This window comes from Nipponia nippon, unplaced genomic scaffold (assembly GCF_047370975.1).
Source record: "Nipponia nippon isolate SJK-2023a ecotype South Korea unplaced genomic scaffold, ASM4737097v1 scaffold_3, whole genome shotgun sequence".
Lineage (NCBI taxonomy): Eukaryota > Metazoa > Chordata > Aves > Pelecaniformes > Threskiornithidae > Nipponia > Nipponia nippon.
Window position 1 is genome coordinate 32,578,222 of NW_028262347.1, and position 26,870 is coordinate 32,605,091.

Below are 26,870 nucleotides of genomic sequence, written 5' to 3' on the forward strand. Positions count from 1 at the left end.
AGATTAGGGCGCACTTCTGGATTATATAAATCTCATGTTGCAGTCTTTGTTCTGCCCCAGCACTTGAATCTTGCTGGAGGGTTTCTAATTTCAAATGAGTGCTAGAGCTGCTGGCAGTTAGTCTTAGCAAATTTTCCATTTCAATGTATTTCTTGGAAATGAAAATGTCATAGAAATCAGAAAATACATAGCTGCAGTAACTAAAGTGAAATATAAGGGGTTGCTCAGGAGTGTTCCCAATATGGTTAAAAAGTGAAGGATAGATACTGTAGAGAAAGAAGGAACACAACTAGGGTGATCAGGTCAAGTTTTAAGAGTCGTTCTTGCACACATGATGCTATCAAGGGGAATGCTGGCAATGCCAACAGTAACAGAGAATGTGGGAATCAGGGGTGGTTTCTGAGTAAAGATAATGAGGTCTCATTTCAATAACAAGACGGACCAAGGACTAGAGTGAAGAGACAAGTTAGCTGGGAGCAGATGTTGAAAGCAGGATATTAAAAAGTTGCTTTAGCACTTTTTAACAAAACATGGGGTTTCTTTGGAAGTATATTTGGCTCACCTTGCCTCCTGTGGTGCTGGACCCACGTTTCTAGGTGGTTCTACCATGTAAGTTGCCTTTGGGCAAACCAATCCATGACTCTGGAGCCATCAGTCATGGTTTTTGCAACCCATGGCTCCTAAACAGACCTACTATATTAACTGCTTTGGAGCCAGGAAACTGATAGCTTCCAGGGTCAATGTCCTTTGAGATGTCTCACCCTGTGGCCTGTCCGAAGTTCAAAGTTATCAGCCAACAAGCCTAAAAGTATTGAGAATTCATGCTTTTGATTGAATTTTGAGAGCTTCCAGAATTACCTGCTAGAAGTATTTGGGAAACAAGGAGCTAGGAAGCTGAAAACCTAAAAGCTGTGCTGACTTGAAATGTTCAGAATTTGGCCCAAAAGGGTGACAGTTATTGTGACACTCTGTAAGCTAAGGATTTTTACCCGTTTTCAAATAGGTCTTTTTCCTGCTGCAGGAAATAAAAAAGATTTTTTTCTCAAACTGACGTACATATTTTTTAGAAATTCGGAGTTTGCCTTGGAATAAAACCCCTGACTTTTAGCCAGTTCTAGTTTGTGGTCATCAAAGGCAGAAGTTGGGAATTGTTACAATGACCAGCCATTTCCCATCAGTGGGGAATGTGCACTTACTTGACTGAAGGGAAGGAGACATTACACGAATCAGTGCATCGGAAGCTTAGGCAGGGATCATCTTCTGCAATGAGACAGGAGCAATATTTATTTTCCAGGTAAATTAGTGCTTGAAATGTAGTCTTGCAGATATAAATTGATGAAAAAGCCGTAAGTAATTTGGTCTTTCACTTGCTGATAGAACAGACAGTTATAGTAACAGTTGCTTTTCAGAGTACACTTTGAGCAGTGCAAGGCAAATGAGAGCAGCAAATCACTCCTCAGGGAACACTGTGATGATTGTCAGTCCACTGCCAAAAAAGTTATTTCATGCTTATTACTGGTAATATTTGACTCTTCTCCTCTTTCCCCTGACATCTGGGCTCTCGCCCACATACTTCTAAGTTGCCTTTGGCTTCCTGTTAAATTCATATCCTATTGCTAAGTCTTAATTTTAGACTTTTCTTTCATCTAGCACATCCCATATAAATCAATGAACCAAAGTGTATCTTCTCTCGGCATAATAACCTTGCACCAAAAGAATTCAGAGTCTGTTTCAGCAACAGGCTTGTTTTGTTTCTTTCTCCAAAAGGCTAATTAAAAGCTGCAAAGACCCTATATTTTATTGTGCTTAATGAATACTTGATTACATTTGGCTCTAAGAGGAATCAATAGCAAAAAATGTTACTGTGTTCGTCCAAAATTATATTTCTAACCAAACTGTTCTACTTTTTAGCTTGGGATTTCATAATGCAGAGCCAGGCAGTACCTGAGTTTGGGTCAGATCAGGCCTCAAAAGGCAACTTGTCACTCTAGCGACTATTTTGGTTTGTGCAAAATGAGCTGGTAGTCCATTTTTGATGAAAAATGTCAAAAGCGCTTCTGCTGTTTAGGGAACCTAATGCCTTATTTTCAAAAATCACTAGGACCCCAAGCTTCAGTGAAAGCTGGTAAAGCCAGAAAGCCAGTAATACACAGGGCTTCTCAGTGCAGGGCAGTTACTTAGACATGTACATGAGGATGCAATTAGACAGCATGCTGAATTTCTGAGTATGTTGCTGGTATTTCATGTGCACTTGGAAGGCTTGTGTGGGGAGATTGTGCAGAGTAGCTACAGCACTTTACCTTCATCCCTAATTGCTGAGCACTGGCTTTCCCATGAGATCAACATGTTAGTCTCTTAAGTGACTTTTGCAGAAGCGCTTGTGTTTTTAAGGAAGAATCACCTAAATGATTTAAGTATCTGATAGGCAAATACGGGTATGTTTAAAAGTACTATAATACGTATTGGTTGGCATTCCTCTTGGCAGTCTGAGAAGACAAGCAAACTGTACCCTGTCATTCTTATGCATAAGTGGAGAAACTTGCTCTGCCAAGGGCTGGAGCTTTTCTTACTTGAAACTTGCTGTAAAGGATAAACTACATAATTAGCTATGTGGCCCTTCAAGGACTTCACTGGCACATATGAGATAGGAGTCGTTCTCCTGCTCTTTTCAGTCCAGAAAAGTAAAGGCAGCCTTCCCAAAGACAATCTAACCCTCTCGTATAATATGAAGTGGGACTGCTTGAGCGGTTACTTTTTCTGTTTGAGTGCTGACTGGTTCTTGGAATCTGATGTCCCTTTAGCATCTTGCTGGCTTACACTGGTACCTCTTCTCCCTCAGGATGATGGAATATAGACCTTTATCTGTATATCTTTATAGACCACGAAATTCTACATCATGAGTTTTGTGGACATGAACACGTTACTGCTTCAGCACATAAGCATAAGCTTCCCATGAATGCCACGTGCAACTTTTCCCACTTGATTATGAGAGAAGTAAAAAAAAAAATCCAACCCTCAAACCTTAAATTATATATAGCTTGGATTTGCTCCGGAACATTAGGTTCAAAAATACATGTTATGAACTGAGGGCCAGAATCTACATTATTTAAAGCTTTTTACCACAACATATGGCATTATTCACAATTGCTAGAGAGAGATATGCATTTTCTTCTAAAATACAAAGTGGGTGAATATACTTAATATCTGTTTACCTTGTCTGCTATGTCCCTGCTTGGGTCTTAGAAGACCATTTCATGCTACTGCAGAGTGTCTGACATTTGTAAATACATAATCATAATGTGTTTTGTGATCATAATGCTCAGAAACCTGGAAGTGCCTTGTTTACCTTCCTGTAAGCCTGGTAGAGGTATTTTGGCTTACTCCTAGACCATCTTGTTTCTGAGCATGGGCTTCTCAGATACTAGTAGGTCCTCATTTCTGTGACATATTGAAAACAGTGTGAGATCTACTTCTGAATATCAAATGGTTTCTAGGCTTGCGATGCTGATATGGAGCCTGATGACTTAGTGATAGTTAAGATCATGAATGAGTCTATGGCTGTTCTGTTCAGCATCCATTAGCATTCAAGGTTAATCTAGCCATCCACTGTGTCAACAGATCTTTGTCCCTCGCTCATGTGAAAATATGTAACAGGATACAACAATGTCGGTTAGATCAATACTGATGAGAGTGATACCAAATGACTGTCTCGAGCAGCCACCTTTGGCAATGTTAAATGCCAGGGAAATAGAGAGGTGTACAGGAAGCAGGAACGGAAAGAGAAGGCTCATTAGAAAAATAAAGATGCTAATTAAAATAATACTGTATTGGTGTGCAGTGGGAGTGATGGGATCTTAAGGTTTCCCACCTGTTTTAGCTTCTTCTGACATTGACCTTTGGAAGACTTTTCACTGTGATTTGCTATTGATATTCACGTCACAATTTGTGGTGTTTTTAGAATCTAGTTGATTCTTACCTAGCAGAGGACTTGAACATATGCTTAACATCGCATTCATAAATAAGCTTGTTGATTTGGCTCAACTTATTTCCTTAAATTTTATGATGGATTGAGTTCCTGAAAGAATATGAGAGGCCTTTAATGAACTTAAATCAATGATGTCTCATTATTATTTGCTTTCAGCAAACAGTATTACCATTTTACCCTTCTTAAAGATGAAGTTAAAGATCTTCATATTTCCAGCAGAAGCTCTTGTAGCCATCCCTTAGTAAAACTGTTACCATCTTTTGTTGAAAATATATTTTCATTATGGTGGAATTATTAGGTGTTTATCCATCAAAACACTACTGCTAACCTTCTTAAAATTATCTTCAAAATGAATTGGTTTATGCACAGACATTCTGAAAGGAAAATTCATACTGATTTGCATTTTCTTTTTTAAAGCAAAATGGTAATTTGTTTGTTAAAGTATGCAATCTGTAGGCCTTGAAGAGCATTCAAATCTTTCTCCCTTTATTTTTCAGCACTCCCTTCTCGTATATGGAGGTTTGGTCTTCTGCTCTTGGAGCTTGGGATTTTGTTACTATGGAATTGAATGCATGTACAGAAGTGTTTGCAGGATTAGGACCTTAGGATACATCCATTGTAGTTTCTGAACATATAAATTCGTAGGCAATATAGCCCCACATGTTTTACTGCCAGGCCTTCACTGTATTTCATTAATATCCATCATCATTTCCTCTGTTAGTTTCTTTTGCATATGGTGCCTTACACACTAATGTTGTTCTATTTGACACGTGCAAGTTTCTCCTCCTGAGTAAAGCACCTTTTAAATGGTGCTGGATCTGGGAGCCCTTCTAGAAGCCTGAGTGCCCTAAGTATTGGAACACTTGTTCCGTTTTGCTTAGTCAGCTGTTTCCCTTATTAAGATTCAATTATTTCTCTATTTTTTTGGTGTTTTAATTTAAGGATTTAGTGAGATTAAAGACACTTTAGAACAAATAAGGCAAATATACGTATGGACATCCATTAAAAATCTCTTGCACGTGATTCAGTGTGTGAATCATTCAAGTGAAGTGACTTGATATTACATTTGACTTCCGATTAAATCTACTTCCCCAATGAATTGCCACATAACTGTATATCCACCATTTTTGATTGAAATATTGAAATATATAACTTTTTAAAAAATTGATAAAGCATTAATAACTTTGTAAATAAGGAAGAAGTTAAAAGATTATTTTTACTCCTAAGTGAAGAATATTCCACAGATCCTGCATGAAATATAGATTGTAACTAGCCTATAAGCCAACATGAAAAGGTCTATCTTGTAAAGAATGTAGAAAATGAAGACATGCTTGAAATCAGTATATCAAATTAGAAAGTGAGAATAAATGTTAATTTATAACATTTTTGCTTATTCTCATACTAGCCATATGAAGACAGAATGATGTGCAAGTGTCCTAAGATAGTTTAGTGACCTGTCTTTGAGAGACATCGTTACAAAAGATTAACAGTAAAATTACAGTATACTATTCCCTTTGGGAATTTTCTGTTTTCTTCTACTTTTATGTATTCAATTAGATAAAGAATTGATTATGCAAAATGTGAGAATGAGTATATTGAAAAGACAAGTAGCAGTCTGTACAAATAATTTAATTAAATAAATTGCAGGAATGATCCATTTCAGGTTCCCTACAAAATGACATCTCAAATCAGGTATAAAGTAACTCCCTGTGTACTTGTGGCAACTGTCCATAAGCAGAAGAAAATAGATATATTTGATTTAGGTTGGTTGTTAAATGTTAGCTGTGAAGTAATGTATAATTATTAGTAGCTGCATCTACCAGTCAACATTGTGGTCTTTTTTTCCCCTTTTCCAAATTTTCTGCCATGTGATACAGAAGTCCTGATTAAAATCATCAGCTCTTTCCTTAGTGTGTGTTCCCTGCCTGTGTGATACCTATCAGCCTTATGATTCCCAGCGCTGAAAGTAGCAACTGAAGTCAGAGGAAATGTACTGTACAGCTGGGTTTGCTGTGCTGCAACTTGCTCCTTTAGCCTGGTGTCCTGGAAAACAATGCACCAGTGGCCAGTTCTCAGCAGCCAATTTTCACCTCGTTGGTGCCAATCCAGGAAGTTCCTAACTCTCTGAAGCTATCCGAGTGTAAACAGATAGAAAAAAGAGAAGGTCATGACTGAACCTAGAAATAGTCATTAAAAATTGGTGGTGGTGATGAGTCTGACTCTGTTAAATGAAGTACTACAGCATGAGTAAGATGGCTTACTTCAGCCACAATGTGCCAGCTGCCTGGGATTACCGTTTTCTTGGCTCTATTATAAAATAAAAAATTGCTGAACTCATGAGCTGTCTTCAGCTTCACGCATACCCATTTGTCATATCTAATGTCATATTTAATCTGAGCACTAAACTCTGCTTCATAAATGGATTTAGGAAATCTCTCCAGACTTTACAGTCCCATGAAGGCAGATACCCAAAGAGAGAGTAGTTTCATCCCCAGGAACTTCATAGATTAAACCTACACTTTGAGATTTATTATTTATAGATCCAAATGCAGTATCTGTGCTGGCAGTAAATGATATGTAGAGGTATTGCATCCATAAAATGTTTGGAAAGTTTGGAAAAGGAACTGATGATTTATCTGATATCGTGGAAATTAGGTTCCTATATATATCAATAAAATCACTATTTCAATACATTTCTGCATAAGATTTGTAGAAAAAAAAGTATATTTCTATGATGTCCACTAGAGGATGTTCAATTTTGGCTAAGAAGGAGCAGGTACACTGTTATCTTTGGATACGTGAGGATGTAAGGACAATAGTGTCTCTTCATGCTTGACATTCTCCGTGTTCTTTGGGTGTCTGAGCCCTGCAGAACAAGTAAGAAGCAGAAAGTGCAGCTGCATTTCTGGTGCTGCACTGGAGTGGAATAATAATTTCTTTAGGGCAAGGATTGTTTTCTTAGTACTGCCTGACCATGTGCTCCCTGACCTTCCACAGTGGTTTCTAGATGCTGCTGCAAAACAAATAAAACCAAGTATGTAATAATAGGTCCCTCATCAGTTGTGGGAGTGGGCTGTGCCATCATTGTACCCTCCCTCCTGAGTCTTAACAATTGAAGAAATGAGAGATAAATTGCCATTAGCATTCCTGTTGTTGCTAGTGATGGTGCTACAGCTACCTCAGAAGATTCAGCTCCAGGAGGAGGCTTGGGATCTGGGTTCAGTGCCAGGAGCAGGCTTTGGCTAGTGGGCTCAGCTGAGAGACTCCAGGTCGTGTTGCACAGCTGCAGTCAGGTAAATCCAGACTCTCTTATGGGAAGATTCATCATGCTTTATTTTAACCATCTAAGGGTTAAGTATGTGATACAGGTTTTCACTTTCTCTGTAGTTGATGAAGAGAGAACAGGATATCCAAATTACCTGCTGGAAATGCTTGTCTGACCCCTCTAAAGAAAGCCCATATGACCAGTTTGGACAAAATCCCTGAGTTTTAAGATTACGTGAGATAAATCCCACACTTAATGACAAGAGTCTCACTTCGAATTTACAGTACACAAGTGAGTAGACTTAGTCGAAAGAAAGAAGAAAGAAGGAATTACTATTCTTGCTATCACTTCACTTATTGAACTTTATCTCCTCTGTGTCATCTTATTAAGGTTTGGGATACTGGAGTGCTGCAAGCCCAGGTTTTCTATGAGAAAAGCCTTTTAAAGCATTCTATGTTCCATGATTTGCCCCACATATTATAAAGCAACCTCTAAAAACATACACACTATGTGCAATCTGCAGCTGAGAATGAGTAAGACAAAAGTAAACAATTAGGTTTTATTTAATTTTCCATATTGGAAAAAATAAGCCTAAGAACTGCTGTCTTTTCCTATGAACTAAAAATTTCACAAAGTCTTTAACAAACTACGTATTTTCAATTTCCCTTTCTGGTTGTCCTCACACACAGCAGTTCCCTTAATTATAAGCAGCTTTACTTCATGACATTATCCTTAATCTATGAGTAAAATCAATTTTCAAAATAAATTAGATGCATGTAAGGACTGAATTAGCTGATGATAAAATAAATAGACTTGTCTGAAAGTGATTTGGATGACTGGTGTTGAAACAAGCAACAGAGGAATTATTGCTGTCTCGCAACAGAGGAATTATTTGCTCAGCACTCTAACCCACTGAAACTGATGTTTTGAGTTCAAGATTTTATATTGTCTATGGTAGTAACAGGTTGCCATAGTTGCTTAATACTAGGTAGAATGTAAATATTATATTTATGTTTATATTTATTTATTGCACATCAAGAGCAAGATGAGTGGTTGTGTGCAAATACTATTGGTGTAATTTTTTCTTCATTATTTCTTACTAACAAGAGGAACGACACAAGAGGCAGGTAAAATACCACAAGATGCTCAGAGCCCAGTTCCTCTGTTGCTTGTTTCAACACCAGTAATCCAAATCACTTTCAGACAAGTCTATTTATTTTATTATCAGCTAGTTCAGTCCTTACATGCATCTAATTTATTTTGAAAATTGATTTTACTCATAGATTAAGGGTAATGTCATGAAGTAAAGCTGCTTATAATTAAGGGAACTGCTGTGTGTGTGAGGACAACCAGAAAGGGAAGTTGAAAATATGTAGTTTGTTCCAGGGATGGGGCATCTACCACCTCTCTGGGCAACCTGTTCCAGTGTTTCACCACCCTCATCGTAAAAAATTTCTTCCTTTTATCTAGCCTGATTCTACCCTCCTTTAGCTTAAAACCATTCCCCTTTGTCCTGTTGCTACAGGCCCTACTAAAAAGTCTGTCCCCATCTTTGTTATAAGCCCCCTTTAAGTACTGAAAGGCTGCAATAAGGTCTCCCTGGAGTCTTCTCTTCTCCAGGCTGAACAGCCCCAACTCTCAGCCTTTCCTCATAGGAGAGGTGCTCCATCCCTCTGCTCATTTTTGTGGCCCTCCTCTGGACCTGCTCCAACAGGTCCATGTCCTTCCTGTGCTGAGGACCCCAGAGCTGGACGCAGTACTGCAGGTGGGGTCTCACCAGAGCGGAGCAGAGGGTCAACCCTCATTGGAGGGTTTTTACAATCAGTCAAGAAGACACCTTTTGAGATGATTTGGTATAATAGATAGGATCTACCAAGATCAGGTAGGGAGAAATACCAGGTAATCAGTCACCCTTTTTAGTGATTTTTACAATAAAAAAAAATAGCAGGTCATTTCCTGTATTTAAAAGGATTCAAATTCATGTATTTGGGAAAATCAAAAGTGAAAAAATGGAACACTTGTTGCCCTGAATATTAGGAGTACTTATGTCTTGCATCAGGTCTTGGACAGGCTGGGACCTGGACATGAAAAGTCTAGATAATTAGAAATTTGGCAAAAGCATGTTGTCACGATGAGGGTAACACCAAACCAAGAAAAAGCAGATGATAAGGAATTTTCTGAACAACTAATACAGTCATGCAGGTATTAAAACAGAGTATTTGTTCAGAGTAGGGTTTTTCAAACATTGTTTAACAGGACTGGATGGGAAGGAAGCTGGGAAGAGAGAAGCTGAGCTCTGTGTGCGTGTGTTCGTGTGCGGCTAAGTGCTGCTCACCCTTTCCTAGATGGTGAAAATTTCCTTCACTTTTCCCCTAACCCTGTCCACATTTCTGCCAAAAAGTCATGTATTACAATGTCTACACTGGACAGTATTTTTCTGGCACCTCACTTATACCACATGAAGTTTCCTTTTCCTCTGTTTCAGGTCCTCTGATTCCCTTCCCAGCTGTATCCCAAGCAGTTTTCTAGTTATGTCATCTCCTCTGCCTAGATATATCTATTTCTTTTCATTACGATAATGTCCAAGCAGCTCAAGATCACTTTGCCATTCCCACAAAACAGCCTAACACCTGCATCCTCCCTTTTTTACAGTGTCCCAGGCTTCATCCCTGGGATGCTGTTACCATGTATCTTCTCCACATCTCAGGCTCCTGATCCTCAAATCCCAAACTGACCAAGTGACCATACTCTCTCTATCCATACTCAACCTTTTTCCTATCTGCAGCAAGCGCATATAAAAGACATTTAAAAAAAACCTCTAGTGTAATGAACAGTGTTTCCCTAGATGTGTTTTTGAAGGAAGACCTGTAAGCTAAGCTGCAGAGTTACTTGGTTAATTCAGGGTATTTTTAATATACAAGAACTGCATTTAGCTTTGGTAAATCAGTCCCTTCCCTTCTTCCTAACAATGTTACAGTGATTTACATCAAGGGCAGCTTTGCTGAAGTCATTCATCTTTCAAAAATTAAGTCAGAATTGGCTTCTGTGTTGTTAAGCTTATGCCAAATTTACCTGACATGAGTAAATAAGTGTCAGTGTAGCTACAGCAATACATAGAATTAATACATTTATATAGAATTATATTATGAAAATAAATACTGAACTAATGAAATATGCTCTCTAACAATAACAGACAGTGATTAGGCTTTTGGAAATAGGACACAAGAAGTAGATCTATATGGTGGCTATATTGAAAAGTTTTGAATTACCTGTATATTTATAGATAAGCATAATATCCTTATCAAATTGGAGATGGACATGAGAGAGAGAACCAGGAGCAGGGAGCATAGAAGCTGCAAGACCATTGGAGTGGGCAAATGGTTAGGACATAGAAAGATGTGAGGTGAAGGGAGATCCATGCAGGATTGATACAAGGATGATCAGCTACTGATTTGTTCTAAATTTTTCTTTTTATCACCAAAGTAATACAATAGGACTATATATGGGCTGGAAAAACTGTTTGTCTCTGTGTTCTTACAGTAGTGTTTACCATACAAAATTAAGTCATTTGAAAGCTAGTTCATTTTTTAAAAATAGATTTATATGGAAAAGCTGGACATTTCCTGAATTAAATGTATACAGAGTTAGGATGCACCGAATAAGCCTTTTCATTGTGCCTTTCTTTTCCCTCTTCTGATGACATTTCTTGAGATGACTTGAGAATGACTGCCTCAGGTGGTTTCTGATTGTTATTTTCAGACATCCTTTTGATATCTCTTCTCTGAATGTGTTGGATATTTTATATTATGATCTCTCCCAGGCTTGTGCAGGGACATAAAGGTGTACTAATATAATTTGGTAGCTTATCTGCAAGTAGTGGTAAGGCTTTCAGATATGTCTGTCTTAATTAGGCAGAGGTTCTTTCAGATGGTGCAGTTAATAAGACATCTTTTTTCCACTCAAAAGGTGGAAGCTTGTACCCCTGCTCTTGTTCCACCCTCTGCACTGGCACAGGTCTTCATCAGTGAACAAATTCACCTCACTAAACCAGCAGAAATCTAACCCAGAAAGCTGGAAGTGAATAGGTTTCCACTCTCTTTAGCTTTAGCAGCTACCTAAGAAGTCAGGCAAGCATGAGAGGTGTTGCAAAAATGCCTAGAGGGAGAGTGGCACTGCCCACTTGGAGAGTATCGTTTGGAGTAGGGGTGACAGGGCCACCTTCCAGCAGCATCGGTTCTTACAGAGGAGCCATGATCTCATGAGCCGTGTAGAGATTCTCTTGACCTTTGCAAAGGCTTCCTAATACATTTTAACACTGTTGAAAAATCTGAATCTCATTTGCAGAATTCACTGCAGAATGCCTCAAATAATCAGAATTAGATTATAGCTTTTGCTCCAATTAATACAAATCACAAGAAATGTACCCAGAAAATAGGGCAGTAAGGGTGTTTGAGAGGTCATGAAGTCCATCGTCTTGTCTAAAGCAGGACCAGAACAGATGAAATGTGCTTTTCTTCTCATCCTCAGTTTATCTAATGCATCCAATTTCCTTCTTTTCCCTACTTTTACTTCTCCTCTTTTTCTTGTAGGTACAACTTCATTCAACTGATCTTTTTTCCTTCTACTCTTAGTCTGCCCTTCCTCACTCTCCAAACTTAGTCAAACAGGCATAGTACTTCACTTAAAGTGTGAACATTTCTTGCTGATCTTTTCACAGACCCTTTCTCTGCTCTTTTCTCCCCCACGCTGCTTACATATCACTGGTCCACACTCACCTTATGACTGAGAATGAAAGGTTTATTGGTGGGCACACCTGACATGCACTCTGCACGTCTTTTTCTGCTCAGCCAGACATCTGAAACCAGATTCATAATAGATTGCAGCAGAAGCGCCATTATAAAGCATACTCAGTAGGTGTGAGAAACAGACGTTCACTCAGTATAATGAATAGTGCTGGCAGCATTTAAAATGCATGCCATGAGATGCCTAAGTGGTCTGTAACATCATTTGAGTCCTAAGGTGGAAGGAGTCAGCTGCATAGGATACGGCTATTTGCTGCTACAGGCCATTGTTACTCTGTATTCATATTTAAGAACCGCACAGAAACTGCTGTCAAGTTTGTCACTCACTCATTCCAGGCTCTGAGGAAATACGTGATTCTTGCCTTTTCAGTCTGAAATTACTTCTTCTTTTGATCTAGCGATATGTAGATTTTTACATAATGTTGTGCTTTAAAATATCAAAGAAACCAGACCATTTTTCAAAAGCTCTGCCTTTCTTTCTAGTTGCTCTTCTTTGCTTCTGTGAAAGGCTTCTCTTCTCATTAGATGAATTAGTTTGTAAAAATGAAATTGCCTGACCATACTTGTCACAGCATAACAGTGCCTTCTGGACCTGCTCCTGTCCCTAAGGGAAATGGTGATTTATTTTTTTCCCAAACTTGAACTGGGAAGGGAACTTACTTTTTCTCTCTAACCAGTGTTCTGCTAGTGCTGTAATCCAGTGTCTATCTATGAATATGGAATTTAGGAACAATAAAAAAGATATCTGTGTAAAGATTGTTTTATATATATAAATATATATGATATTTTAATACTGACATAATTTCCATTCTTTAGTTATATAGATAGATTCTTCCTTCTCTCATAGGTTTTATAAAACCTGCCTAATTTAGTCCAAAATGTTTTAAAACCAAAGGCAAGAATTTTAAGGGGATCAGTACAGAAGTGTAACTTGATTATGGACATTCATCTGTTACATTGCTAGTTTATGTCTCAATCTGTGAAGATTTTTTTAAATGTAGCATTACAAGACATGTAGCAGATTTTTTATGGGCAGTACAGATACTATCGCAAAATGTTAGGATTTTTCCATCCTTACATTGCTTTTGGAAATTTTTAAGCTAAAAAGATTGAATGGAAAGTGAACCTGGTAGCAGTCATGTACTACTTTGCTTTTCGCGTGAGTTTGCTTACAAGTGTCCATACTGCCAGTTCAGTCTCAGTAGAGACCTGTGAGAATGAGACAGCTGTGTTGTCTAAAAATTTTATCTATACTGAGCATGCATCATCTTCTCACAGTGCCATTCTGTACCTAGAGTGCACATTTGCCATTTTCACAGAAAAAAACCCAATTACATCCTGGATTTACTGAGCTGAATTTTCCCATAGTGTTCCACCTTTGCTCCTAGTCTTGCTTTTAAAGACCCCAAAGAGCAGTCTTGTACGCTTGAAGGAGATAAAGGAGATGGGAATGCAGCCGGGGCGGGGAGAGCCTGCAACCTTTACAACAGCGTCAGCAAATGGAGGATAAAAATTAAAAAAAATAGTCTGTTGTCAAACCTAGTCAGACATTTATTCACCTTTAAGTGCTTGACTTTATAAACATAAATTATTTTCAATGTGGGGCTTCTTTAAAATTTTATTTTGGAGGAGAGAGACTTAACATATACATGTACCTAAGCATCAAAGGAAGGACAGAAATGTGTTCTGGAAACAATGTAATTCTCAGCTGTGATCTCCAACATCAGTTTTTCTTTGTCTGATGCAATAAAAATTCTTTCCAAATGTATAAAACAATTGCAGCTGATTAGGTTATAAGATAAGAAACAATTTTTGGATAGTTGTTTTGCATCTGGACCTGTTTGATGGTAATTTGTTGGCCTCTGTGAAATAAGTTGATCCCACTGCATTCCTAAATGGCACATCTTCAATTCATAATTATCTTCATCAAATAATTAATGACGTCAGCGGAGAAGACAGAGAAGGTAGTTTTACAGGAACATAGTTTGAATCACTTTTATTCTCAGAGGACAGGAAGGAAGCAGAAGTCAGTAAACAAAGGCCAACACTTCTATAATCCGTACTGTTCTGGTTTTGTTGATGCATATAAAACTTCATTTTGCAGGGCTCACTATTTAGCCTTCTCATTTTGAATGCAGAAGGTGTGATGTAAATTCATCTTCAGTTTGCCTACTAATTAAAAAGTGATTAATTTCAAACTCTGTTTTTCAGAGGAAGGAAACAAAGGTTATGGACCCGTTTTTGAGGAGCAACCCATTGATACCATCTACCCAGAAGAATCTTCAGATGGACAAGTTTCAATGAACTGCAGGGCTCGAGCAATTCCTTTTCCTACTTACAGGTAACCTCTCTTGTTTTGATTTTCAGGTCTTATGTATTTTACTTAGTGAGTGTTTCAGGTTGTGGTGTTAAATGATTGACTGTCTTAACAGGTTGATACAAAGTCTTCAAGGCAGGAAAAAATGGGGAGATTTGCAATTTTTTGAGTAAGAATCAACCTTGATTCAATCTGCCAAAATGTCTAGACAGTGTTGAAAATAGTACGTTCCTGTTGTGTTAGAAGTTTTCAGCTTTTGAAAGGAATACTGATCCAGAGGCAAAAAAAAAAAAAAAAAAAAGTGACCTTTAAAAAATTATTAGGAGGCTATCTTTCTAGCTTGGGTTAAGGATGACTGAAGTTCAAGTCCTTGTTCTTCTCGATTCAGAACACCTTTTTTATCCTATTTTATGCTGGAAGAAGAAGGACTGGCTGTTTAATCTGGATATTCTACATCCTATGTTGCTTTTGTGTCCACCATATTGTAGAGAGGTGCTCATGAACGTATGCTACTGAAGACATTTTCTTCTGGGAAAATGTATCATCTAGTTTTAGTAGAGATTCACACAATAATTATGTTGTTATTAGCAGAGCAGTTCTGTTTCATTGTGGGAACTTGGGACATCTGTATGAGTTTATTGGCTATTATCTATTCATTATGTACAGAGAAATGTACTTAAGATTGTCGTTATTAAGACCATGACTAATTTACAACCTAGTCATGGACAGAAAACTACTGTCGTCATACTAAGGGCAAACAGCATTTCTTGCCAGCAAAAGATCAATTTCGTTAAGTCATCCTATGATCCTGTGATCTGCCCCCGTTACTCACTTATGCATCTTCCTAAACTCTGGCTTCTAAGACAGTAAATGCATTTGAGTTTGCTGGCCATTCTTTTAAATCTGTTACAATATTGTGGTCAACTATGGTATTCTTGTATCAAAACAGCTTAGCTAGTCTTCATTGCCTTTTTTTAAAATATGCTTACAGATTGTCTACATACACAGAGCCACCTGTGATTGAAGGATTTGAGGGGAAACTAGAATACCCCTTTTGAATATGATCCCTGGCTCTAGTATCTTTACAAGTTTTTCTGCATGGCATTTTGCTGTTGTACTTGTTTGCTCTCCCCATGCTTGTAAAAGACTGGAAATGTGGAGAGATCAGATACACTTAGATTCGGTACCCTTCTGATATACTTAGACATCACTTCCAGTCTGCCGAGAGACCCCCCCCCACACACTCTGTCTGCAAGGCTATGTAAACATACCATCTAGAGAGTGATTACAGGCTCTACGTAAATTTTAGCATTCTTCTTTATCTGTCATGGGCTCTGCAAAATCTGAACTAGTAAAGTCACTCTGAAAGAATTGCCTCGCACCTCCAGAGCTCTTCTGTCTAGGAACAGATCTGACAATTATTGCTGATAGCTGATGTGATGATCATTCCAATACAGGATAAGGCCACTTCCCTTATTTCCTGACATCATTAGTCTACCTCGATGTATTGTCTTTGTTTCTTAGCCCTCCAACAGTTCATGAGCCAAAATTCCCGTTTCAGAGGTAGATAAGTCCTTCTTGCTGCTTTTTGTTCTTTCTGACCATTCATCTTCTTCGTCTTCTTTTAGAAGTTTTTTATTTTCATTGTTTGTTAAGCATTCATCCACTCTCCCTTCTGTATTCGATGGTCCTTCACCCTTGCTAGAGTTCAAATACTCATTGGAGTTCCTGGGAATCTGTTTTTTCCGCCAGTCATTGCTGGAACCTTCAACGCTGCTATGAAAGGCAACATACTTTCATGGGGACAAGATATAAGTCCTTTGGTCCCTAGTCCTGTCTGCAAATCATGGACCTCAGATTACTGTGCTGCTTCTCCCGAAATGACCTTTTATGCAAATATATACTGGTGATTACCAGTGACCTTTTTCTGTAGCCCTCCTACCATTTTTAGAGATTTCATAGGTCTCTTGGTGGTTCTAGCACTTCTAAGATTTCTTCAAAGACCTTCTCTTTCTGCAGGCTCCCTTCAGATATAACCTCTTGGATTGTTCCTGATTCATCTGTAGATATCTTTATATGTATATTCCTGCAGTTTTACATCTCAACTGGAAGAAACTCAGATGAGCCTTGGAAAAAGAGGAGAGAGATAGATAGCCACACATTTTCTTAATATACCTTCCCAAGCTGCTAGGTAGTTTATAAGAAAAAAATACGAAGATTTGTTCCCAGCTCTGAAAAGAGACAACTTCTTTTAAATTCAGTGCATCCAGTTGGGTGTCATGAGACATCTTACTGTTCATTTTCATGTCTGAGAAACACTATGCATGTGTGAAGTCCAGCTGAACCTGGTGAGAACTGCCCATGTGAATGGAGTTACTCACAAACACAGCTTTTGTGGCATGGAGAAGCTGCCATTTAAGAGAGAAGGTTTGAGCAAGCAGATCGCATGATTGCTTGATGTGCACTCACTTGAATATCTTCGTTAAGGTTAATTTTTTTATACTGCAGAGTAATCTTGTTTTACAAATGCATGTAAATAATACTGTACTCAGAGAAAAAAAGATGATATATCATAGAAATATGATTGTGTTTTGATTTTTAAATTAGTAACTTCAGAAGAAAACAATTTTTAATGTGTTTTTTTTAATTCTTACACCTCAGTTACGCACTTTGTGCAATGTTTTCCTAATCTCTCTCGTTGCAGCATAAGCTGTCCTCATGACAGTTATTCCTAGGTATTTCCGAACAGGAGGTTTATTATTTCTAATACAGACAAGTAGTATGTCTCACAGGACTGAAGTGATACCTCTAAAATCCTGTAAAACCTAAATGCTATTTACTGCATCTTGAAAATCCTGTCATTTGACTATTTTTAATTTATTTTTTGTTAATGCCACTTTCATTATTGTTTCTATTACAATTACAATTTCAGCTTCCAAATAAGTATTCTGTGTATTTCGGTAAATCTTCGATGAGGAAGGAACTCATAGGGTGTGCACTCTCATTTTCAAACAGTAATGCCTATCTTTACCTTGTGGCAAAAAATGGTTTACACTGAAAGAATTTTATAATCTTTAAATGTATTTAAGTTTTATCTTTCCTATTTGTGCTCAGGAAACATGCAGTTCCTTTCAAAGAAGGTTATGGGCTCCCCCTTGTGGACACAGTAATAGATAGAAATATAGATATAAATCATGAATATTGGTTCCCGCTCCTTGTTCTGTAACTTCGTTGAAATCAGTAGAAGTCAGTAAGGGCCAGACCTGGTCCATCGTGTTCCTCTCGTGGTCCCTGAGGTGAAAGTTACAGTGACTCAGTCAACTGGCTGTGGGGTTTTTCAGTAATTAGGTGGGAGCGTCCAGCAATTTTTTTAAGGTAGTAAGTAGACCTTAAATCAGGCATGCCACTGTTTTTGCACAGACTTCACTGGCACGTTAGGCTTTACGAAACATTTTTATCCCGTACAGCAAATTTGCAAAAAGCTCTTAAAAATTCATTAGTCCATACTTTAAAGGTGCAGAGGGAGTATTTTCTTAGCCAATATGGCCTTAGATAACTATTTGAGGATATGTTTATAATCCCGGTGCTTGATCACTAGCTAGCTCACTCACAGCCAGCTCAAGAATCCTTTACTGCATGGCCAGCAATTAGGTTTTAACCTATGTCACATCTCTGAGAAGGCTGAAGCAGACTGAGACTGTTATGTTTAAAAGACCTATGGAGGTCAAATCTGTGGCTCTTGCTGAAGAAAAACTTAAAACATGTATAAAAGTCTATTAATAACTTCCTGTATAGTTTATCACAATTTATGAGTTATTTTTCAAATCATATTTCTTACCAGGTTTGTTTTTTTGGGCCAAATCTTACATCTGGCTTTTCTTTTTTAATAGGTGGAAACTCAACAACTGGGATATTGATTTAACAAAGGATCGCTACAGTATGGTGGGAGGCAGACTTGTTATCAATAATCCAGAGAAATCAAGGGATGCTGGAAAATATGTCTGTGTAGTGTCGAATATCTTTGGAACTGTCAGAAGCAGTGAAGCCACTCTGAGTTTTGGATGTAAGCCGATGTTTACGTCAAAACGTAGAAACGTTACGGTTAGCTTGGAATGCCCAATGTTTTACACTGCAGTGTCTTCTGCTAATATGTGCTATAGCTCTGTTACTCTGTAAAAACTTAAGTGCTAAAACTTAAGTGTAAAAAATCTTAAGTGCCTTAGTCTGCAGAGATCAGCACAAAATAAATTTTGTACGCATTTTATATTCTTAGCATTCAGCTGACATGACAACCTTCTCAGTGAATGATTATTAAATTATTAATTGAAGAGACTCATGGAGCCAGATCTTGTGATAATAATGTCCAGACTCTTTTTAAATCATGGTAGGACCTGAGGGGAGGTAGTCGCACAAGAAAGATGCAAGTGGGGGCATATGGTGATGAGGCGCTGCTGCTGTGCAAGCATAACTGGGATGCCTTTAGGAGGAAGGCAGGGCACTCGCAGTAAAGCGTGCTCCCTGACTCCTAGGCTACGATGAAGACCCTGCTGGGGGACATTCCTGTCAGCTTCTGACAATCACAAACTAGTCTTGTGAATGCATGCATAGGCACGGACCCGCACTGTCGACAAATACATGCGTTGTAAAGAACTGATGTACTACATGAAGAGTAATGTAAAATTTTACCAACTGAAGACAGAGTTTGGGATTTTTATTTTATTTTGCCTTAAGATCCTTTTTTCCCTGCATATATTTTTTCATCAGAGGACAAAAAAAGGAATCCACAAGAAAAGGAATTCACTCTTGTCTGGTGACCATTCACAAAGCCCTGCGTGCCCTTTAATCCCGACCTTAAGTGCTTAGTGCCCCTCTTGTCTTTCAGCAGCCTCGGTGAGCAGAATTTACTGCTTACTGTGTAAGATCAGAGATAAAGAGAAAAGTTCTGTTTTCTGCTAGTGATTAAAATACTGTGGGACCACATATCTCAAGAAAACTTAAGAGGCTGTCAAGAACTGATGGATTGCATAATAGTTGATCTAGTCTTAGTCTGTATTTTACCCGGTGTATTTTCTAGAATGAATAGAAGGCCAGGTTGTTATTTCCTTCTAATGGAAATGACATCAAAATTCAGTTTACAGGATATTTATTTATACCAAAAGCAGGCATCAGTGGTGCCAGTCCTGAACAACCAGTAGGATAAAAGCTATGACGATAGCTGTTGCTACTTAAAATGAACCAATAGACATAATAGATGGAAAAAAGTACAATCAAAACAGTCTGAGGCATGTTTTCTGCCTACCAGCTCACAGATTGCATGAGCTGAACGTTGATAGTTAGTGTGCTGGACAATTATACTGAACAGAAGCCTAATATGTAATATTTAACTATTTCAATAAAAATTGGGTAAAGAGCAAGAAATAGAAGTGAAAAGATAGCTGGAAACTGAAAATACTTGTTAAAGAAATGGTACTGTCATTCTTCTTTACACTGTTGCGTTTGCTCCCTCTCTTTTTTATGATCACCTACAAAAAACATTTCCTTCCACAATCACCGTTTCTAAAAAATTGAATATAGAGTTGCTAAAATTAATAGAGAAAATGTCTGATCTTTAGCTTGCGCATAAACTGATTGAAAAATGGCAACAACCGTTTAGAAGAGTTAAAAAAAATCTTCACCAGCTATACCGGAGTGAGACCTTTTATTTTTGTCTTACTGTCAAATTTGCTGAAGTTATGGAACAAAAGCCACACTATCTCATAAACTTCATGTCAGTTAATCCATCTGAGAACACTGTCTGTAGTAGAACTGGGTCTTTTTAGATCCAGTGCTTTAAAACCCATTAAAGTGTTTTTTAGCTGTTGCACACATACTCCTGAGGGAAAGAATTTTATTCTGCAGGAATATTTAGTGGCTTTTTGGTGTGTGCTGAGCAAAATCAGAAGCTGATGTATTGTTCTATTTGCTGGGAAACAGTTTCAGAGTAGTAAAACACAGCAATTTCATAGCAGAGAGGCTGCAAGAACGACAAGGAAGAGAAATTTCCATACTCCCTATATATTAACTGTATGCTTATAGGAGTGCAGTGATTATGCTAATTCTTTCATTCTAGCTAAAAATGAATGTCTTCCAATTAAGAGTTCATGGAATCACACTTATTATAATTATTGAGTAATAACCAAGTAGTGCTTATGCAAAGAAGACATCAAGACCTAATCAGAGTACAGAACATTTCTTAAGTGGGAAGAAGGTATACAACTACATCTCAATAATTGTATGACTTCCCTGCACCTGGCATAGACCATTCTATTTCAGTACTAACATAATGTTTTACATATATAAATTCCCTGTCCTATCCCATGTCTTTAAATTTGTGGTGACTGTCTTAGAGTTTCAAAGATTATTCAAGAACACTATAAACAAAATGCCTAGACTTAAAATATAAACTGGAAATAGCTAAAATAACTGAAAAGCAGTGACAGGTTTTCTTTTCACCAAACCCTACACTGCCCATATGCAAAGCAGTCTCAAATTAACAACAGATTTGTTCCAATGATCGTAACTTTTTATTTTTCTGTATTTCTGTAACAGATTTTAAACACTAATCTGTTCCAATGAAGACAGAAATAAGTAATAGTGGCAAGTTTAAACGATGATCAAAAGGTCAGCAACAAGGGAAATAATAGATATTTTCAGGAGAGGTCAGTCAGTATTTTGAAGATAGAAAGTAGTTGTGTAGTTAGGTCCATGCTGACAAATGGAGTGGGAATATGTTCAAACTACTGCAGGTATTATGTAAATATTCCAATCTATGTGAAGAGCTTCCTTGTCTTCAGTTACAAAACCTGTCTGGTCAAATAGCTAATTCTTACTAAGTCAGTCTGGTATACTTAATTTCTTTTTTATCAAAGAATACCCCAAATTAATTGGGAGCTAGTTGTGGAGAACTGCATACATTCATTGCACTAAGGCACAGGCTAAAATTATATTAAGTTATTATTAAATAATAATCAGAAGTCCTTAGAATGGCCCATTACAATGCCTACCATGTACCATCTACTGAAAAGATCCAGTCAGTCACTAGAAAGATCTGTATTATCTTCTGGTCTGCAAAAAAGATGAGTATATTTCAGAAGTTGGGAGAGGTGTCTCCCTAGACACCGATGTAGCCCTCCTAGGGGTTTTTTTCCATGCATTTGACAAAGCGTAATGACATTTTCTTCCTGGATTCTTGTAGTCATTCAGGTCTGACAGCTGTGGTTGGCCTTGGAGGAATCCTTTACCTGTACCATGTTTAGTAAATGTAGCAGTTGTTACGAAGTTAAGTAACTAATTATTTTTAGATAATGCAGAGTGTCTACTGGATCTATCTAACTATACAATGCATTTTACAGTAGTGAATAGTCTCTGGTTTCTACTTAATTTCTTTTTCTATGTAGCTCTGTCCTGATTTCTTTATTGTTTCTGGCTGTCTGCTCTTGAACTGAAGTTTTAGGTAGATCTCAGAGCCAGCCTTGGGAATTTAGTAGAACGGGGTAGCTGCCTGCCATTGAAGAAAGCTGAAGTAATCTGAACGAAGTTAGCTTAGGTGGTTTCTGTGGCAGAATATTGCATTCAGAGGCTGTGCACTTGGCTATTACTGATATACTGTTTACACCACAGTAGCATTTAGAGCAGAACTCTGGTCAGGATCTCTACAATCTCACTGCACTTGGTGACATGGAGAAGCTTCAAAAGAGACGTTCCCTGCTTCAAGATGTTTATAGTTTAATTTCAGACTGGATACTCAAAATGAGACTGAAAAGCATAAGCAAAATGCAATTATTGACCTAGTTGAAGTTATTCATGCAACTGTTGTCTTATCACTGCAGCTACCATTACTGTTCTCCCACAGTCTGTGGGATGATATGTAGCTCCACGAAGGACTTGTTTCTTTACCCTTTTACAACAGTCTCTTTACCCTGCTGCATGGAAGTTGGTTTAAAGAGGGTCAGCTAATGTTTCTCCTGGGATCTGAGCCACTTCTGTCCCAAACCTCTGGCACAAAAGATGTGTCTCAGCTAACTGTTTACCAGTCCTTGGCTGCTGGAGGTGTCAGGGAGGACAGCCAGGTTATTTTAGAGAAGCCACTTTAAGTTACAGTAAAGAATTAAACTTGCATTTTGGAGAAGCCCATTGAAAAATAACCTAAAATCATTTGCCTTTCTCTTCCTGAGTTTCCTTCTTCAAATGTAGCTCACCTGGCTACTCTTAGGGATACAATCTGCACCCTTTTTTTTTTCCTGGCATTTGCAATTATGATGACTAAAATATTGTAAAAAAATTCATTGCAGTTGATAATGACAAAGTTAAAATGAGCAAAACTGGCATTATGGGTTCACAGGTATCTTTCTGTCTGCCATATATTGTTGTATTTCTATACTAATCTCTACAGGGTTGAAAATAATAATTTAAAAAATTGTAGTGAAAAACCCAATTTTCCTCCCCCTCCCTTTCTTTAAACTAGATCTGGATCCCTTTCCACCTGAGGAACGCTATGAGGTTAAAGTGCGAGAAGGTGTTGGAGCAGTGCTTCTTTGTGAGCCCCCTTACCACTACCCAGGTAATTCAGCTCAAGTGCTTCATTTTCAACTGCTTGAGAGTAGAGGACAAAATAGTATTTATTTTTAAAAGTTTCCTTTAAGTTGACTTAAACAGTAATTTTTATTCAGCTTGAGAATCACCGTTTAGATTAGGTTTTCATTTTGAATATATGCTTGTAGTTGACCATACATAAAAGATATTGTTGAATTTGCAAATAGGTTTTGATACTACAAATAAAATTACTCGGACTAACCTGGATAATAGAGGGGACACTTGGCCTACCGTTCAAAAGACCTGAGTACACGTCACTGTGGCATGCCAGACTTTCTGCTGGCCTTGGACAGGGCCCAGCTTCATTCCACCTAATGAAGTCACTTCAACAGAAATGATCGTGGGCTCCTGTTAAAATCATGGAACAGCAGCAGGCACCCCCAGAGGGTCAGAGATGAGGTGATTTATGGTCTGGAAGTGCCTTTTTTTCATCATTAGCTACTGAAGAGCTCTGCAGGGATTATGCCTGTAACCTCAAGCATCAGCAGTTCCATCATGAGGGGTTAATTTGGCTGTTAGCATCTCTTTTACTGTGTAAAATGGGATAATGTTTTAGTTTTCATACTCTATGTCTAAGTATTTCAAGAACTAAAGAACTGAGACATATTTCTAGTTAAAATATTCTAAGGTTTTGCCTAAATGGCAAGACTGGTGAGCGCTTCCCAGCTTCTCAGTTGCGTGAGGTCAAGACCCAGCTGCCCGTCTCCTCCCACCCCACTCCAGTTCCTGTGGGAAGGCTGTGCCCAAGGGCAGCTGTGTGCACTCCCAGTAATCTGCACTCATGGCAGCAGTACCTCGATGTTCAGTGTAGGCAGGTTATTAGCTGGCTATTGAGACACGTATATTCTCTCTCACATAGCTGCCTCTCCCGAAGAAAAGATCTATAAGCTGGAAATCAGACTGAAGTAATTTATACGCAGACAGTATTCCATGGCTTAAGTAGCTGATAGTATTGGTTTTTAATATTGACTAGAAAATATTTTCCTCCAGATGATCTCAGTTATCGCTGGCTTCTAAATGAGTTCCCGGTATTCATTGCTTTGGACAAACGACGATTTGTGTCCCAGACAAACGGCAACCTCTACATTGCAAATGTAGAAGCATCAGATAAGGGCAATTATTCGTGTTTTGTGTCCAGCCCTTCAATAACAAAGAGTGTATTCAGTAAATTTATTCCACTTATTCCACAGTCTGATCGTAAGTATTTATTGGAAATACTATGTACGTGCAGTGTTCTAACTGTTTTTTATTTTAATTTTGCTCATTCATAACTACTTTCAGCTCTGTGAGGAGAATTATATGGCAAGTTATAAAGGCTACTACACAATGTTACTTAGTTTTCCGGATACAGAGGTCCAAATCATTCCCATCCACAATGAAAACTCTGTGAAGGAAATCTCCCTGGGTTCATTCACGAATTCGCTTTCATATCATCGAGAACAGAGTTCTCACCCCCAGAGTCCCTATCTCTTTTATGTGATAAGCCCCTGTACTCATCCCAAAATCTTTAATATCTTTTCTGGTCTTGGCATTGGTTCAAAGGGGTATGACTGTAAAGCAGAAACTTTATGTAAAAGTTGATAAACAGATTCAGGAATTATTTTTTTTCCCAGGAAATCCCCCATGAAAATGGAAAATCCTTTTCCTCTGTCGAAATTTCCTATCCAACAGTGGCCTAAAGGCTTTGTGTTTCATGGCCAATCCCCCAAGACACCTATGTGGCTTTGTGTCACTAGATTATTCTCTGCCATTTCTTCATGAAAACTGCATGTTTTCCAAATGGTAACCAAGTTCCCTTTTGCCACTTCAGACTGTCAGTCACTAGAGCCTCATAAACTGATTATCAGGATTTCAGTGCCCCTTTTGTCTGTCAAATTTCCCATATTACAGTGAAGAACTGTGATTGAATTTGGGTAATTACAAATCAGTGATCTTTGTGCAAATTTTCCATGGCCAATGCTCACACTGAGATCTTCATCTAGAAGAACTGCAAGAGGAGTCCTACAGGGATCACCAGTAGGTAGATTTGATTACATTTGCATCCCTGTGCCCTCATTAAGCTGTAGATTTGCTGCCTCTAGCTCCTTCATACCTTTACTAAGATAATATTGAGCTTAAATTCACAATAATTCAAAATATCCCATCCAGTAAAAGAATCTGTGGAAAACAGAGACTCAGGCTTTCGTCTACACACACGCACACTACATCATCACACTTCATATGCAAGTAAATGAGTTTATGTTAAAGCATTGTGCAGTAAAAAATGTTAGGCATTACTGTCCAGAGAAAGATAACTGGTTGCTGAGTAAAACAATTCTGCCTTACTATTAAAAGTTCAGTGCTAAATCAGACTTCATGGATGGCCAGGCTATTTATTCACTGTAAAGAATTTTGCCTGGAATTTTAAGAACAGTTTTCTTGAACCGTGGAGGTTTAAATAGTTGTATTTGTTTCTGTCTTGCCTTTTCTGAGAATCTCTTTTTTCATGTTAGGTGCAAAAGTATATCCTGCTGATATCAAGGTGAAGTTCAAGGACACGTATGCTCTCCTGGGGCAAAATGTGACACTGGAGTGTTTTGCTCTTGGGAAGTAAGTATGTTTTAAAGTTATTGTAGAGCACTGTTTGCTTTCATATTCCAGGGAATGAAAATACATGTTTCATCATCAAACACTTTTTTGTAGTCTGCAATTTAACAGCCAGTTCTTGAACATGCTGATTTGTACTTTACTGTACCTTTTCAAGTCCGGTTCCTGAACTCAGATGGAGTAAATACCTTGAACCCATGCCAGCCACTGCTGAGATAAGCATGTCTGGTGCAGTTCTTAAGATCTTCAATATTCAGTATGAAGATGAAGGACTTTATGAGTGTGAAGCTGAAAACTATAAAGGAAAAGATAAACATCAAGCAAGAGTTTATGTACAAGGTGGGTACCACAATTTTATTCTTCATGCTGTATGTTGCTTTTACTTATGTTGGAAGTATCTGTGTTCTCAGACTTTATGTCAGTGCTGACTCATTGCATCATCCTGACACACTGCTGTTCAAGTTAATAGAGCAAAATGAAAACTCATGCACTGAATGCTAGGCATAACATTTGTGTATTAACTGAACAACTACTCAATTTGTCTGGTTATGATAGCTGTATGTACACCTGGACAGCAATGTCTGTTAGTATTAATACATTTATGCATAATGGAAGTTAAAGACATTTAGAGCACTTGAAGTGAAAAAACAGCCAGGAAGAATAAGAGACCATTGAATTTGTTATGCTTTCTCATTTGCTCATTTCGTTTGTCTTTTCTAACTATCTTAACTTTCTTACTAGCCACAGTCAATTCTTTATTCCTTCAGCCTCTGTCCCTTCCCCTCATGCATTTGGTTAAATGAGGGTACCAAAAAATTGTATCTTATTGCTCATAGTGGAATCATCTCAAGTAACCTGACTCCTTGACTGAGACTTACACCACAAAACTGTGACATGAAAAGATCATAGGTAACATGAATTTCCTTTAGAAGATTTCTGTCTCTTTTCATTGACTGTACAGAACATTTCCTGAGTTGAGATCCTCAGTTAAGTGCTTGAACTTCAGTGGGATAAATTCAAAATTGGTGTGGGAAGGTTGTTACTGGGTTTTATAGGTAAAGCTAATTAATAGATTCGTTTGCTTAGTAAAAGCTGGGACATTTTCAATATTAATTTCTTAAATATCTTCTCTGGACCAAGAGAATATTTTTCTTGGAGACCCTTTCAGTACATAGATGATTTTGCACAATTTCATGTAATTTAACTATAATTTTTATGGCGTTACTGAATAATTTCCACAGGTCAGTGTAAGCAGTAACATCTTTTATCGTTGGACATTCATGA

At 38.0% G+C, this 26,870-nt stretch overlaps 1 protein-coding gene across 1 annotated transcript in view; it reads left to right on the forward strand.

The window, feature by feature from the left end:
- The window catches only part of CNTN1 (contactin 1), a 270,079-nt gene that overhangs the window by 171,212 nt on the left and 71,997 nt on the right, over window positions 1–26,870 (forward strand). Inside the window, exons 4-9 of the mRNA XM_087766507.1 lie at window positions 14,264–14,393; window positions 18,260–18,432; window positions 22,873–22,968; window positions 23,991–24,197; window positions 25,493–25,589; window positions 25,744–25,925. Of these exons, the coding sequence (XP_087622633.1) occupies window positions 14,264–14,393; window positions 18,260–18,432; window positions 22,873–22,968; window positions 23,991–24,197; window positions 25,493–25,589; window positions 25,744–25,925 (885 nt within the window). The remainder of the gene's footprint in view (window positions 1–14,263; window positions 14,394–18,259; window positions 18,433–22,872; window positions 22,969–23,990; window positions 24,198–25,492; window positions 25,590–25,743; window positions 25,926–26,870) is intronic.